The sequence below is a fragment of the Rhinatrema bivittatum genome, chromosome 3 (assembly GCF_901001135.1).
Source record: "Rhinatrema bivittatum chromosome 3, aRhiBiv1.1, whole genome shotgun sequence".
Lineage (NCBI taxonomy): Eukaryota > Metazoa > Chordata > Amphibia > Gymnophiona > Rhinatrematidae > Rhinatrema > Rhinatrema bivittatum.
Genome location: NC_042617.1, coordinates 501,010,100 through 501,025,885, shown reverse-complemented (window position 1 = coordinate 501,025,885; position 15,786 = coordinate 501,010,100). Strand labels below are relative to the sequence as shown.

At 40.9% G+C, this 15,786-nt stretch overlaps 1 protein-coding gene across 2 annotated transcripts in view; it reads left to right on the top strand.

The window, feature by feature from the left end:
- Positions 1-15,786, top strand: part of TRAM2 (translocation associated membrane protein 2) — a 142,203-nt gene that overhangs the window by 88,262 nt on the left and 38,155 nt on the right. For both annotated transcript variants that reach the window (XM_029596123.1, XM_029596124.1), the window contains exons 3-4: positions 6,362-6,471; positions 14,949-15,065. In XM_029596123.1, coding sequence (XP_029451983.1) covers positions 6,362-6,471; positions 14,949-15,065 — 227 coding nt within the window. The remainder of the gene's footprint in view (positions 1-6,361; positions 6,472-14,948; positions 15,066-15,786) is intronic.

Sequence of the window (15,786 nt, the reverse complement as noted above, 5' to 3'; positions counted from 1 at the left end):
TAAGGATCACTGTGTGGAGAAGAGGAAAAAGTAGGAGCATGAAACGCACACTTCATTTTGGTGTTCACTAAAGACCTCGGGGAAGGGCCATTGCTGGTTGATAAGAGCACGGATTGGGGGGTGGGGGGGGATAGTTACCATTCGACTTACAGAAGAGAGTGTTTGGGTGAAACTAGCGAAACTGAAAGTAGACAAAGCCATAGGAGTGGATGAGATATATATCCCAGGGTACTGAAGGAGCTCAGAGAGGTGCTGGCGAGTCTGCTGAAAGACCTGTTCAATAGATCATTGGAAACGGGAATGGTGCCACAGGATTGAAGAAGAGCGATTGTGGTCCTGCTTCACAAAAATGGTAGCGGGGTGGAGACTGAAACTACAGGCTGGTTAGCTACCTTGGGTAATGGGAAAATTAATGGAGATACTTTCGAGGGAAAGGATAGTGAACTATCTGCAGTACAGTGGGTTGCATGATCTGAGGCAACATGGTTTACCAGAGGAGCATCATGCCAGACAAATCTGATTGACCTTTTTCGATTGCATGACTAGAGAGTTAGAGCAAGGATGAGCACTTGATGTGATTTATCTGCATTTCAGCAAAGCTTTTGAAACAGTCCCACATAGGAACAAATTGAAAAGTCTGGAAATGGGTCCCATTATGGTAGAATGGATTAGAAATTGATTGACTGACAGATGACAGCGAGTAGTCGTAAATGGAACCTACTCTGAGGACAAAAACATAAATGGAGTGCATCGGGGATCGGTTCTTTGACTGGTTCTATTCAAAATCTTTGTGAGTGATATTACGGAAGGGTTAGAAGGAAAAGTTTTTTTGTCTTTTTGAGGATGATATTGAGATCTGCAATGGGGTGGACACTTCTGAAAGAGTAAAGAAAATAAAAAGTGATCTAAGAAAACTTGAGGAATAAGAGAAGGATTGGCAGCTGGGATTTAATGCCAAGAAGTGCAGTCATGCATTTGGGTGCAGAAATTCAAAGGAGCTGTATGTGATGGGGGGAGATAAAGTCTCTTGTGCACAGACTGGGAGAGAGACCTTGGGGGTGATAGTATCCAATGATCTAAAGGTGATGAAGCAATATGCAAGGCAGTGGCTAAGGCCAGAGGGATGCTGGGCTGGATAGAGAGAGGAATAACCAACAGAAGAAAAGATGTGATAATAGTGAGACCTCATCTGGAGTAGTGTGTGCAGTTCTGGAAACCGTATCTCAAAACGGATAAACAGGATTGAAGCAGTCCAGAGAGAGGCTGCCAAAATGGTGTGGGGCCTGCCGCAGAAGAGTTATGAGGTGAGATTGACCGACCTAAATGTGTATACACTGGGGGAGGGGGGCAGTATTAATGCACAGGAATTAAATATTTTTTGATGGAAAGAAAACTGTAGGACAGCTCCAAAGTGGTCGAGTCAGGACCAATATCAGGAAGTATTTCTTTACGGAAAGGGTGGTGGGTGCATGGATGCCCTCCCAGTAGAAGTAGTGAGGGCAAGGATGGTAATGGAATTCAAAAGGGCATGGAATGATAAGCACAAAAGATTACATGACGGAGATGACAAAAGAGGTAACTCGTGTTGATTTGGTAACCTGCACAGAACAGCAGTTACCCTAAAAATAAAAAAGACCTGCTTAGCAGACTGGATGGACCACTTGAGTCTTTTTCTGCCAACATTTACTATGTTACTATATTGTTTTTTGTTAATCTATTTCATTTTTCCAGCATCAAGCACAGTAAAATAAAACTGTGTTGTGTTTATTTTAGTGCCTGGTTCTTGAGACAGATACACACAGACCATCTTCCTGCCTTCAAGGGAAAATGCGTCTTCTGCTAATGCATCCTAGACTTTCCTTTTCACCTGTGGAAGATACTTTTTGGCAGGGTGGGATTATCCATTCTTAAATACTTATATTACCCTGCAGAGGGGCGGGTTTGCAGGGAAAGGTAGTAAGCATGGCCTCCATCCCCCCCCCCCCCCCCCTGTTTATGTCCAGGTTATCGCCAGTTTACAGACGAACAGTTACATCACTATTGATGTCTTACTCCTTGGCATGGTGACGTACGGGGAGAGCTGCTGTGATGCCCTGAGGAGCCGGGATCACACTGCTCTCATTACTGAACCACTGCACGTAACCCTAGTGATCCCTGCCCCTTTGACCAATGGAGAGGAACCCTAGGCCTCTCATGTAATTAATTCTGTGTCTCTTCTCTGGTCGTTCACTGGATTTTTGCTGTAAATGCCGAGCTGTATTTAACTGAGCATGCTACTTCAGTAACTTATTATAAACGGTAGAGGTTGCTTTATTTTACATGTCTTGGGTAACATTTAAAAATGTCCATGAAATGAGGCATGTGAATATGAAGCAAATTAAAATGGAGGGTACAGATTTTTATCTACGTGCATTGTGATTTTTGTGAGAATTCCCCTTATTTATTTTTTTTTTTTTTAATGGATGTGCTGGTCAGAAACACTGTGTTTGACTTGATGTAAGTTATTCATTTGTCCTTAGCCTCCTGGGAAACAGATTTAAGTGAAAAGACATGCATGTTGTTTTATATTCCTTGAAAATTTAGCCACAGTTTGAAGCTTTTATGTTTATGGAGGCCAATGTTCAGATGGCCGGTGAGTGGACAAGTTATTCGGATAAAGGTAGCCGGATAACATGTCCTAGATATTCAGCGGGATAAATGTCCTGCTGAATACTGTTAGCTGGGTAACTGAAAAACCTAACCAGCTAGTTAGATTTTTTCAGTAATCCGGTGTTGTGTGGCTGGATAGCTAGTTACTTAAATGCCTTCAAAGATATCCGGTTAAGTAGTGAGCTCAAAAAAAAAAAAAAAGTAAAAGTGGCCTGTGGGCAATTCTCACCCTCTCCTCTTCCAAATTTAATATATGGTTCTGTCGGGCCGTGCACTCCCCACCCCCAAACCCCTCCTAAAGAAGATAAAAGTATGGTGGGTCCACGAGCTGAGCCTGCTCCCCACACCTCTTCCTGGCTTCTGTGTAATGTAATTAGGCTACCATGTGACCCACTCACCCTGCTGCAGTTTCTATAGACCTAACCCCATCCTCCCAATACCTTTAAAAAAAAAAAAACCCAACCGGGAGCGAGGTACAAACGTATCTGCTGCCAGTGCTGTTTCTGACAGAAGCGTGCTGGAGCGCTGGGATCGGGTAAGTTTTTAACATTTTTTTTATTTTTAGGTTTCAGGGAGGGGGAGGGGATCAGGCAGGGGGGCAGGGGCGTGTGACCGAGGATATAAAAATGACATGAGGGTCACAGGGCATCCAGATTAAATTACATAGAAACCAGGAAGGAGGGAAAAGGGGGGGGGGGGGGGGTATAGGCCTGACCTGTGAACCTGTGACACTTTATTTTATTTTGGAGAGGTTTTGGGATGGGTGGTGCACAGCCCAACAGAGCCATATACTAAATTTGGAGGAGGAGAAGGAAGAATGGCCCACAAGCTCTTTTTACATCTTTTTTTTTTTTATTGATTTTTATATTGCTACTTAACTGCCTATCTTTGAAAACATTAACTCTACCACACAAATAGAGAGACAACAAATTCACAATATGTGTAATATTTATTGAATACAAAAAAAGGAGGATGTATTGTGTTCTATTTTATAATTTTTAAAGTGCTAAATAGATTATCCTTATCAACTCATTACATAGGAACGAATACTCGTTCCTATGTAATGAGTTGATAAGGATAATCTATTTAGCACTTTAAAAATTATAAAATAGAACACAATACATCCTCCTTTTTTTGTATTGAGTGAATTGGTAGGTGAGGATATTTAGCTTCTGGTGATTGATTAATATTTATTGAATACATTCACACACATCCATGCATCCCAATTAAGCACACACACACATTCATGCATCCCAATTAAAACAACAGATGTCCGTACAATATTTTAATCCAAATAGAATATGTAATCCTTTCAATGTGATAATACTTTCTTAAAAAATGGAACTGAATTTTTTACAAACACTTCTTTTAAGTTCACAATCATTTACAAATATATCTCTCTCAATTCATGAATTCAAGCTGAAAAATATCAGTTTTACTGTATTATAAATCTTTATCATGACAAAAAGTATTCTTGGCTTTTAACCACTAGACCATGTTCCTTGATTTTAACCATATGTCCAACAAAAGATATCTTCGTTTCACCCCTAATGGACAGGGCTTCCTCAGGGACTGAGTTTTATCAGATGTTAATTCATTTTCCTCCACTAATATGGGGACTAAGTAACTAAAAGTTACCCTTCCAAGTTCAAACCATTACTTTAATAGATCAAGCGGAATCATTTTTTGACTGCATCAGTCACAATGATGTCACGATCTCGTTAAGCGTGTTTAAATCATTTTACAAGAGCCAAATTGAACTTCATTCCGCTAAACACTGACAATGAAGCTGTAGTTCTACAGCGCCGCGCCTCCGTGTCAAGGCGCCAATTCGCATCCTCAAAGGAACATTTCTGTATCGCCGGAAATGACGCAACCCTCTGTCATTCACCAAAACGTTTTGGTTTAACAGTCATTATCCTGTTAAAATCTAACCAGATTAAAAAAAAAAAAGAGGCGCTCCAGGGGCATTTTGAAGAGTTAAAAAAATTTTTTTTTATCAGATTCACCAAAACGTTTTGGTTGAATGACGGAGGGTTGTGTCATTTCCAGCGATACAGAAATGTTCCTTTGAGCATGCGAATTGGCGCCTTGACACGGAGGCATGGCGCTGTAGAACTACAGCTTCATTGTCAGTGTTTAGCGGAATGAAGTTCAATTTGGCTCTTGTAAAATGATTTAAACACGCTTAACGAGAACGTGACATCATTGTGACTGATGCGGTCAAAAAATGATTCCGCTTGATCTATTAAAGTAATGGTTTGAACTTGGAAGGGTAACTTTTAGTTACTTAGTCCCCATATTAGTGGAGGAAAATGAATTAACATCTGATAAAACTCAGTCCCTGAGGAAGCCCTGTCCATTAGGGGTGAAACGAAGATATCTTTTGTTGGACATATGGTTAAAATCAAGGAACATGGTCTAGTGGTTAAAAGCCAAGAATACTTTTTGTCATGATAAAGATTTATAATACAGTAAAACTGATATTTTTCAGCTTGAATTCATGAATTGAGAGAGATACATTTGTAAATGATTGTGAACCCAAAAGAAGTGTTTGTAAAAATTCAGTTCCATTTTTTAAGAAAGTATTATCACATAGAAAGGATTATACATTCTATATATATATTCTGTTTGGATTAAAATATTGTATGGACATCTGTTGTTTTAATTGGGATGCATGAATGTGTGTATGTGCTAGTTTAGTTTTTAAAGTGTTTATATAGGTGAACATGTGAATGTATTCAATAAATATTACACATATTGTGAATTTGTTGTCTCTCCATTTGTGTGGTAGAGTTAATGATAGAGCTATAGGGCGTTATATTTAAAAAGATTACCCTCTGTATTATTATAACCTATCTAGTGTGAGGGCATTATAGCTAGTCTCTCTCTCTCTCTCTCCCTCTCATACAATATTTTTCGCATTTTGATAAATCCAGGCCTTAGCGGGTTATAGTTAAGTTATTTGACTAACTTGGCTGATTTTTTTTTTTAACTCCTCTTCAAAATGCCCCTGGAACATTTATATCTCTATGGAAAGCCCACCTAGTAACTCGAGGTGAGGTTTAGGTATTAGTGTAGGGGTTAGGGGCCAATTTGACATTCAAGGTGAGACGTACGAACAGCCAAAGATGAGATTTATGCAATGTTCTCTCAACCTAGCTTGATGTTACCCAGGTAGAGAGTCCATCAAGCTAGGTTGAGAGAACATTACACAAATCTCATCTTTGGCTGAGTTTCCTCACTCGAAGATCCTCAAATCTTCACAAGAGAGCACTCTGCTGTTCGTACGGCTCACTTTGAATGTCAGTCGCCCCTAATCCCTACACCTCACCTCGAGTTACTAGGTGGACTTCCCATGGAGATATAAATACCTATCTAGTGTGAGCACATTATGGCTAGTATGTCTGTCTGTCTGTCTCTCTCTCTCTCTTGCAATATTTTTCGCATTTTAATAAATCCAGGCCTTAGCTGGTTATAGTTAAGTGGAGCGCCTCTTTTTTTTTTATCTGGTTAGATTTTAACAGGATAATGACTTATCTGGTTAAAATCTAGCCAGACAAATGGCAAAATATTGTAATAAATCTGCCAATTAGATAGATAATGTATGAGTTATTTGTCTAAATGTCTTTGAATATTGACCTTATGGTATATAATGTTCTATAACGTTCTGAATACTTGAGCTTGTATGTTGTTTTTTTTTTTAATACAGATGGTGAGACTGTTTACTATCACTATGGGATCAAAGATTTGGTCACCATCCTATTTTATGTCTTCATAGCAATTATTCTGCATGCAGTGGTGCAGGAATATATCCTAGACGTAAGTGATTCTTCTGGACTTTCTGTTTTTCTGAGATGGGATGAAGTAAATAAACCATGTGTGTGTCTCTGTGTTAAGTTTCTTAAGAACTGGGCACAGCCCACTTTTGTTATAATATAAATTGTTTTAAAGTTTCTGCTTTGTAACAGATGGGACCTTAACCTTGCTTATGGGTGGCTGCCCTTTGACTTCCAGCTTAGAGCGGCTTAGTTTACTTGTGAGAATTCTCTCATCTTGATCACTGTTGGCAGGTCTTCGTTGGAGTTTTATCTTTCTGGTTCTGGGACTCCTAGTTAAAGATAGATTCTGGACAAGCTCCAGAGAAGAGCAACAAAAATGAGAGGAAGGCTAGAAAATCTGACCTGTGAGGAAAAGCTGAAGGAGCTGGCTTTATTTAGCCTAGAGAAAAGACAAACATAGAAATATGACAGCAAAAAAGGACCATACGACCTTTCTAGTCTACCCATCCACGCAACTGCTTAGCTATATAACACTTACCACTCCCTTAGAAATCCCCTATGCTTGCCCATTGTCTTTTTGAGTTCAGATACTGTCCTTGTCTATATCACCTCTACTGGGAAGCTGTCTTCATGCATCCATCACCCTTTCCTTAGATTACTCCTCAGTGTAGCCACTCTCCCCCCTCATTTCAGAGTCTCCTTTCCATTGAAAGAGACCCATCTTCTGCATCTTAATATCTCTGAGGTATTTAAATACCTCTATAATATCTCCCCCATCTCGCCTTTCCTCTGGGGTATACATGTTTAAATCTTTGTATGTCCCCATATGCTTTACAGTGAAGACCACTGACCATTTTAGTAACCACCCATCCTGTTTATATCCTATTTGAAGGTGCGGTTTCCAGAACTGTACACAGTATTCCAAATGAGGTCTCACCAGGGACTCAAACAAGGGCAATATTGCTTCCCTTTTTTTTTCTGCTGACCTTTACTCTCCCTATGCACCCAAGCATCTTTCTGACTTTTGCCGTCGCCTTATCCACCTGTTTGTCCACCTTGATCATAAGACACAAGCACTCCCAGATCCCACTCTTGATTTGTGCATAGAAAACTTATACCCCTTAGGTTTTTGCATCCCAAATACCTGATTCTGCATTTTTTATCATTAAATCGTAGCTGCTATTCCTCAAGCTTCATTGGATCTCTCCTCATGTTTTCCATACCTTTCTGGTTGTCTACCCTGTTGCAGATTTTGATATCGATCCGCTTCACTGGATCTCTCCTCATGTTTTCCATACCTTTCTGGTTGTCTACCCTGTTGCAGATTTTGATATCGTCCGCAGAAAGACAAACCTTTCCCAATAGTTCTTTCGCAACATCACTTACAAAAAGGTTAAGTGGGCCAAGGACCAATCTTTGCAGCACACCACTAGTAACGCCCCTCTCTTTGGAGTGAACTCCATTTACCACTACATTTTGTCACCTCCCACTCAACCAGTTTTTAACCTGGTCAGTCAATATAATGCCCATACCAAGGGTGTTTAGTTTATTTATAAGTTGGAAAAGTTATACATCCTGAGGTGTATACAGATAAAATATGTGTGTTTAGCTTATGGAACTTTGGTGCAAAAGCTGGTAGCGTCCTCTCCCTCTCCTCTGCGCCAACTCTTACCATGCGTATTGTCCTGTGGGGCTTGGTGCCGACATTCTGTTTTACCGGCCCATAGCGCCATCTAGAGGCAGGCGTCCCTAGGTTGCCAGATGCATATGTCACAACACCATCTTCACAGCTCGAGATGTTGGCACTGTGTTTTCCCCAGCACAGCACTCTAGTGGACAGTCTCCCTGGGCCATACAGAAGCCTGTGTCCAGCTGCTGTCCCTGTCTCCCTGGGCCATACAGAAGCGTGTGTCCAGTTCCTGTCCCTGTCACATCGCTTCCATGTACCTGGTCCCGGAGTACCATAACACAGGTGTCACAGACAGACAGACAACTAGGGCATTAGGCCTTTTCTTGCAGAGAACATCTAGAAAATAGAAGGCAACTTCAAAACAGTAAAGAAAGTTATAAAGAAGATGGTTAACTGTTCTTCAACTTCACTGGTAATAGGTTAAAAAGCAATACATTTAAATAGCAACAGGAGAGATTTTGGGATAGAAATTCAGAATAACTTTCTACGTCTAATGATAAATAAAGTCCCAGCATAAGTTGCTTAAGAAGCTGGTAGAATCTTCATCACTAGATGTTTCTACTAGACTAATTAGATGACCAGGTGTTTGAGGTGGTTTCGGTACAATGTGTCCTGCTTTGGAAGCAGAGAATGGACTAGATCAGTGGTTCTCAGCTTGTCCTCAGAAACCCACCTGACCAACTTGATTTAATGTATTTATTTATTCACTTTGCAACACTTCACAAAATATTCACAGTGAACACATGCAAGAGATTTACTGGCATTACCTCCCACTGTATAAAAATCTATCTCATGTTTGTTTATTGTGGATATTCTATAAATCAGACTGGCCAGAGTGGCTCCAAAGGACTGAATTGATACCACTGGACTAAATGACCTCTTGCGGATCCTTCCAGTCCTGTTTGTCTTTGATTCTAGTCTTTTATTTACAAATGAAACTAGAATTGGCAGTACAAAGCTCGCAATGGATCCTTTCTCCTTATGATATTTGACAGCTGTCCCTCTAGAGCAGGGGCAAGCAATTCCAGTCCTCGAGTACTGCAAGCCAGTCAGATTTTCAGGATATCCACAATGAATATACATGAGATACATTTGCATGCAATGGAGGCCGTGCTTGCAAATACTTCTCATGAATATTCAGTGTTGATAGCTTGAAATCTTTTCTGGCTTGTGGCACTCAGGGACCAGAGTTGCTGTAGAGTATATAAAAATAATTTTAGCTCATAAACCGAGCAATAAGGACTGGGAATCCCAAAGTGTAAAACCAAAACGGTGGTTGGTTTTTTGTTTTTGTGCAGAGTGACTTTTAGCATAAGCAGTCCACTCACTCCATGTTGCTCACAGACCTTATTTAAAAGCTGATTCCCCACTTCTGCCTGCTGTTCGATGTACTGGAGCTCTTGTCCTGCAATATGGCTGAAACTAGGCTAGATCAGTCATGCATGACCCCCATGAATCAGTGGGTTAGCTCTTATCCTTGTGTAGAGAGGTTCCAAAAAAATTGCAAAAATTAATGGAGATAAGGGACAACCTTGTTTCGTATCTCTGGCTACTTCAAATAAATCTGAGAAACCTCCATTTACTTTAACACATGCTTTGGGATGGTCGTAGAGTTTAGAGATCCATTGCAAGAAAATAACTTCATTTTCTCCAAGGTGCTAAAAAGAAACGCCAATGAACTAAATTGAACGCTTTTTCAGCGTCAGTTGTAAGTAAAAGAAAAGGATCCTTCTGCTTACCCTCCCACCAGACAAAATCAGTTATTTTTCAGACATTATCAGATGTTGTACGACCTATAACAAATCCTGATTGGTCAGGGTGGACAAAGGTAGGCAAGATAGTCTTAAGTCTATCTGGCAAGTATTTTCAAATCTAAATTTAGTAAGAAATTGGTCTAGAAGACCCACAGAGTACTGGGTCTCTACCCGGTTTGGCTAGAACTGTAATACCCAGCACGTTGGAAAAACGGTTAAGAGCTTGATTTCCTCTAAGGGCACTGAACATTTTCATTAAAGGTAAAGTTAATTGATCAGCAGATACATGATAGAATTGGGCTGTATATCCATTGAGGCTCGGAGATTTACCCATCTTAAGTTTCTTAATTACTTGTAAAACTTCTAGCTGAGAAATCTCACATTCCAGCTAGTCTCGCTGTTGTTCAGTGAAACCGGGCAAAGAAATCTGTCAAATAAGTGTCAATGTTCTTTGGTTTTCTAGAAAGATTCGCACTGTAAAGATCAGAATAAAAACTCAGGAATCGTTGTCTAATCTCTTTATTCGTGGTTAAAATGTTCCCATTCTCGTCTTTTATTTTCACCATATTATTCCGACTACATTGCCCCCTCAGCTTGTTGGCCAATATTTTACCTGCTTTATCGCTCTCAAAATGTCTCTGTTCTACTAGTTCTAGAGCATGAGCTATTGATGCAGCATCTAGCTCAAGCAACCTAGCTTTACAATTTTGTAGTTCGTGATAAATCTGGGAGGAAAGAGAGAGGTCTTATGAGAGCTTTCCGCCTCTGAGATCTTATGGATTAACTCGTGCCTTACTTTCTCTCTGCATTTTTTCTCAAGATACTTTGGCTATAAAATAACCATGCAATACTGCTTTTAGACACGCCCATAAAGTAACCGGAGAAACTTCTGGCATGTCATTAATAGCAAGGTAGGATTGCATGTGATTCCGAACTTACCTACAAAAGTTCTCATCTATGAGGAGACTATCATTTAATTTCCAAAATAAATGCCCTCTATAATAATTATTAAATTGAATTGTGAACCAAACTGGTGCATGATCAGACCATGTTATGGGTTCGATATCAGTGGAATGAACTCTATTGATACCCTTATCTATTAAAACTAGATCTAACCTAGAATAAGATTTATGTGCACAAGAATAAAAGGTGTAATTGTGGGAACGTCAAACAACCACCAGATTAACATGCATAAGAAATGGTTTCAAACCACTCCATCCACCCTGAGCATCAGAGAAAAAGCCTGAGGAATTATTTAATACAGGATTCAATGTGACATTAAAATCCCCCCCTCCCCCAATTATTAAAGATCCAGCAGAATTTTCCCAGATCTTGTTGCTTAACAACTGAAATAGTTGTGTATTGGGAGCATAGACAGAGACTAGAGTGTAAAGCTCTTGTTCTATTTTAATAATCAGGATAAAGAAACAACCTCCTGGATCTTTATGAAATCCTATAAACTCATAAATATGAACCTTATGAATAAATATTCTCACTCCTGTGTATTTAGCAGACTTGGAACATACTGCCCAGAACTATGAAGGAAATTCACTTGAGCGCATTAGATGATCATAACGTGCTTTCAAATAGGTCTCCTGCACCAAAACCACCGCAGCATGAAGGTGGCGCATTTCGTCAAAAAGGAGATATTGCTTCCACCCTGAATTAAAGCCCTTTACATTAATTGAGCATATTTTAAAAACGCCTGTAGTTAAATTGCAAGTAAGCAACACTTATAGTGCAGATTAGGGGAGCAAACATTTGTGAGGAAGACTTCAAGAAAAAATACCTTATCTTCCATCCCTCTAATAGATTTACCAGTAATGATATTGGTGATATTTCTGGCATTTCTAACCCCTCCCCCTTCTTCCACATCCCCCATCCCCATTCCCAAACTGGTCTGCTTAGAAAAAACTTGTAGACCTATATTGTCTATAGGAGGAAACATCATCTAGGCCATTAGTGACCCCTCCTGTGGCTAATTAAATCAAAGAAACAACATTCTGCAACAAATAAAGCTGAAGAAAGCTATAAAATGTAAACAGAACTATAACAGTATATAATCAGTGTATATATGTCCTCATTCCCCAACTTATGCCAGTTATGAATCGGCATATGCAAATTTGGAAACCCTGAAGTTCACTTAGTGTCTTCACTTTGCATCTTGTGTCACAGACGTTCTCTTGGAGTTACGGCAGAGTCTTCTCCTGCCCTTGCCTACTCGCTGCCACTGATGAAGATTTTCTTTACTGGAGACCAGAGGCTGAGGCCCAGATGTGCTGTACGGCCAGAAGGCCTAGTTCTTGGAAAGCCGCATTCGCCTCTGCGATAGTTTGAGATACAACCTTTGTGGAGAACCATATCCCGAAGGGAAACAGCCATCGATATCAAATGTTGTTCTTTCTGAGAGAGGCAGTGACAGGGCGGAACTCCTGCCGCTTTCGCAATGTTGTCGGCAATAAATTGGCAAAAATAGAGATGTGGTTGTTTCAAGACCAAGAAGCTTGTTTGCGAACCAGGTTATGAATTTTATCTTTTATCTGGAAACTATGGAAACATGCTATTATGTCGCATGGTTTGTTGTCCGCCTTCGGACCTAAGGAGAGATGAGCCCATTCCAGTTTGATTTCAAAGGTAGGAGAGGAATCATCAGGCGAGGTAGCAGACAGAAGATTTTTCATATTGGAATCACAATGTCAGTGCAATCCTGATATTCTGGGGACTCCAGCACCCCCACGGAAGCATAAATTGCAGTGTCTGGTATGATTTTCGAGATCTTCTAACTTTTCTGCCAAGGTAGCATAGTCTGCGTGCAAAGATTTCTGCTCTTGTTGCATGAGGGATAAGTCTTCTGCCTGCGACTCCGTCCGCGTGTCCACTTCATCCACCTTCCTACCCAATTCTGCCAACTCTTCCTTCTTTTCTCCTACCAGCGCCATCATCTCTTGTTTATAATGTTTTAGGTCTTGATATAGCTCTCCAAACCAGGAACGTATTTCAGTTCGGGTAGGAAAATACAAAATTGAGGAATTGGGAGTGTTTTCCACCGCACTGTCAGCATCAGCGTTCTTGATCGCCGCCATTTTTGTGAAAGCAGACTTTCAGTTTGGTTCAGATTTTTGATATGAAAATTGCTTGAAATCCACCGATTTTCACCTAGTAGACATCAGTAGTACTTTGACAATGAAGCTGGAGGATTAAAAGGAGCAACAATTTGCAGATGTCTGAAATATCAGCTAAATTAGACCAGCTGAGGAGAGAGCTCACAATTTAAGCTGCTGATAGTCTCGAAGACATCATTTCCTCCCGGTGTCTCATATTTTGGCTTTTCTACAGAAAGGGACTAGCCTTTAACTGATATCCAGGTAGTGACATTGGGTTGCCTCCGGAGTAAGGTGCAAGCGTATCCTCTGACCGCACATCTGTATGTTCTATGGTTCTTTCAGGGAGCTATGAACTTGTGTCCTCAGGTGCGGAACATTTGTCCATCTTGGAATCTGAATCTAGTCCTTAGAGGATTGTGTGAGGCTCTGTTTGAACCACTAAAGAGAGCTACAGTTAAAGACTTGACTCTTAAAGTGGTTTTATTGGTTGCTATTTGTTCAGCCAGGAGAATTTCAGAGCTCCAGGCCCTGTTGTGTTGAGATCCCTTCCTACAGGTATCTTTGTGCATGATGCCTTCTTTTCTACCCGAGGCGTTCCATCTTGGTTAGACAGTAGAACTTCTAGCTTCTATGGATTTGGATTCCTCTACACCTCATGCAGGCTACAATTGTGCACTGGATGAAGGAAGCGGTCGAGTCAACTTACATTTCTAAAGGGTGCCTGCTGCCGGGGGGTTTAGGGGCGCACTTGACACGTTCTCAGGCGACTTCCTGCGCTGAGTCACATCAGGTATCTCTGCATGAAATTTGCACGGTAACTTCTGGGAAATCGTTGGCCATTTTTGCTGGGCATTATCGCTTGGATGTTGGGGCTCCAGCTTTAGTGAGAGTGTTCTTCAAGCGGAACTCTCTGCATCCCAACCGAGTTAAGGGGGAGCTTAGGTACATCCCAGGATTCTGGACTGATCTGGGTACGTACAGGGAAAAGAAAATTGGTTCTTACCTGCTAATTTTCGTTCCTGTAGTACCACAGATCAGTCCAGAAACCCACCCATTTACTGGAGGGGAGAGTCCACCACTCGTACTGTTGCTTTGTATTATAGTGCAGAGTTGTTGGAGGTTTTCAATGCTAATCGCTTATGTTAAATTTGGGAAACGAGTTTTCTGTTGACCTTTTGGGCACCTTCACCTTCTTCCGGCTCATTAGAGAGGAGTGAGTTTGCTTAGAAGCTTCTTAGAAATGTATGGTTGTTGCTGTCATCTTGGCTTGGGTACAGCTCAGTACTGAGGGACTGCAGGTGGCACACTGGGTTATGTACAGTGTTGGTGAATCTTTCTCTGTCTCCATCTGCTGACAGGGAGGCAAAACCCAGTAGTCTGGACTGATCTGCGGTACTACAGCAACAAAAAGCAGATAAGAACCAATTTTCCTTTAATATTTCTAGAACAAGCTGTAAATTGCCATTTGAAGGCTAGATGTGTTAAAGGAGTTCCCCCTTCTTGTGTCTATGGAGAAGACACATCTATTTTGAGGCCAGCCTTTCAGGATGAAAATACTAAGCGGTCTCATGGGGAATCACTCTTGTAGCTAAAAACCAAAACAGCATCAGTCTCTGCTTCCTGTGTAAAGTGGCCTGTTTCTTTGGTTGCTGAGGAAACTCTCCCAGAGCACAGGAAGTGAAGCGCAGGGTGGCTGTGATTGACAGTGTTATCTTCTGTGAAGCACCAATGGGCAGTATCCAGTTGTATGATAACTTCTAAAAAGACCATTAACTTCTTTCTTTTGTTGATCCTATCTGCTGTCTCTGACTCACCAATGTCTATAAAATAAGCTTCATAGTATCATCATTACTGATAGGGATGCCTTGAGACAGCACTCAGAAACATTTTTCTTTAAGGATTGGTGGCGCTAATGTATTTGCTTTATTTTTAAATATATATATTTTTTTGTCGTCTTCATTGCCTTTAGAAAATCAACAGGCGGCTTCATCTCTCCAAACTCAAGCACAGCAAATTCAATGAATCTGGTCAGCTGGTGGCTTTTCATCTGGCGTCCGTGTTCTGGTGCTTGTATGTGATTGTAACGGTGAGTGACACAGTGGACTTTGCTGCGAGGTGCTTCTTGCAGAGCTTCGGCAGGGGTAGCGGGTGAGCAAACAACTATGACCAGGAAGTCCCAGCCGGCCGGTCTGCAACAGACGCTCCTAGGAATCGCACAGTTTGGCCTCACTCCATTAGTTCCTGAGCCTCAGGTTTTGAGGGTTTCTGACTGCTGAAAACTATCCATGAACCCCTGCCTGCCAGGCCCAAAAACTGCAGCTGTTTTACCATCTTTTCCTTTCATCACTTGTCTGTGACTAATGCTCACGTCCTATTTGTTTTGTCAGATATATTCAGCATATACTTTTAAAACTTTATTTGTTCCTTTTCATTTTTATTTTAATATTATTTTAAATAATTCACTGAATTTTCAGTTGTGGTTTAACAAACATTACATTAGGATTACCAGATGTCTCTATATCGGCTGGGCCGGGCTGCTCCAGTCTTGGCTATGCCCAGTTGCTTCCGTGGGCTTGAATTCCTTTTTCTCAAAAAGTAATTGGAACTGCGAGCCCAGTGGTAAATTGGGACAACACCAGAACTGGATCAGCCTGTTCCAAATAACTGGGAGCCACATTGTAACCCTGGGTGAATCCATGGCAGTTTAAGGGATGTGCCCCCTTTTTTCCATGCCTCTTGTATCTTGGCCTCGTCACAGTGATCCTTCTAGGCAGCAGTAAGCAAATGTTTGTTACATTCCATCTGTG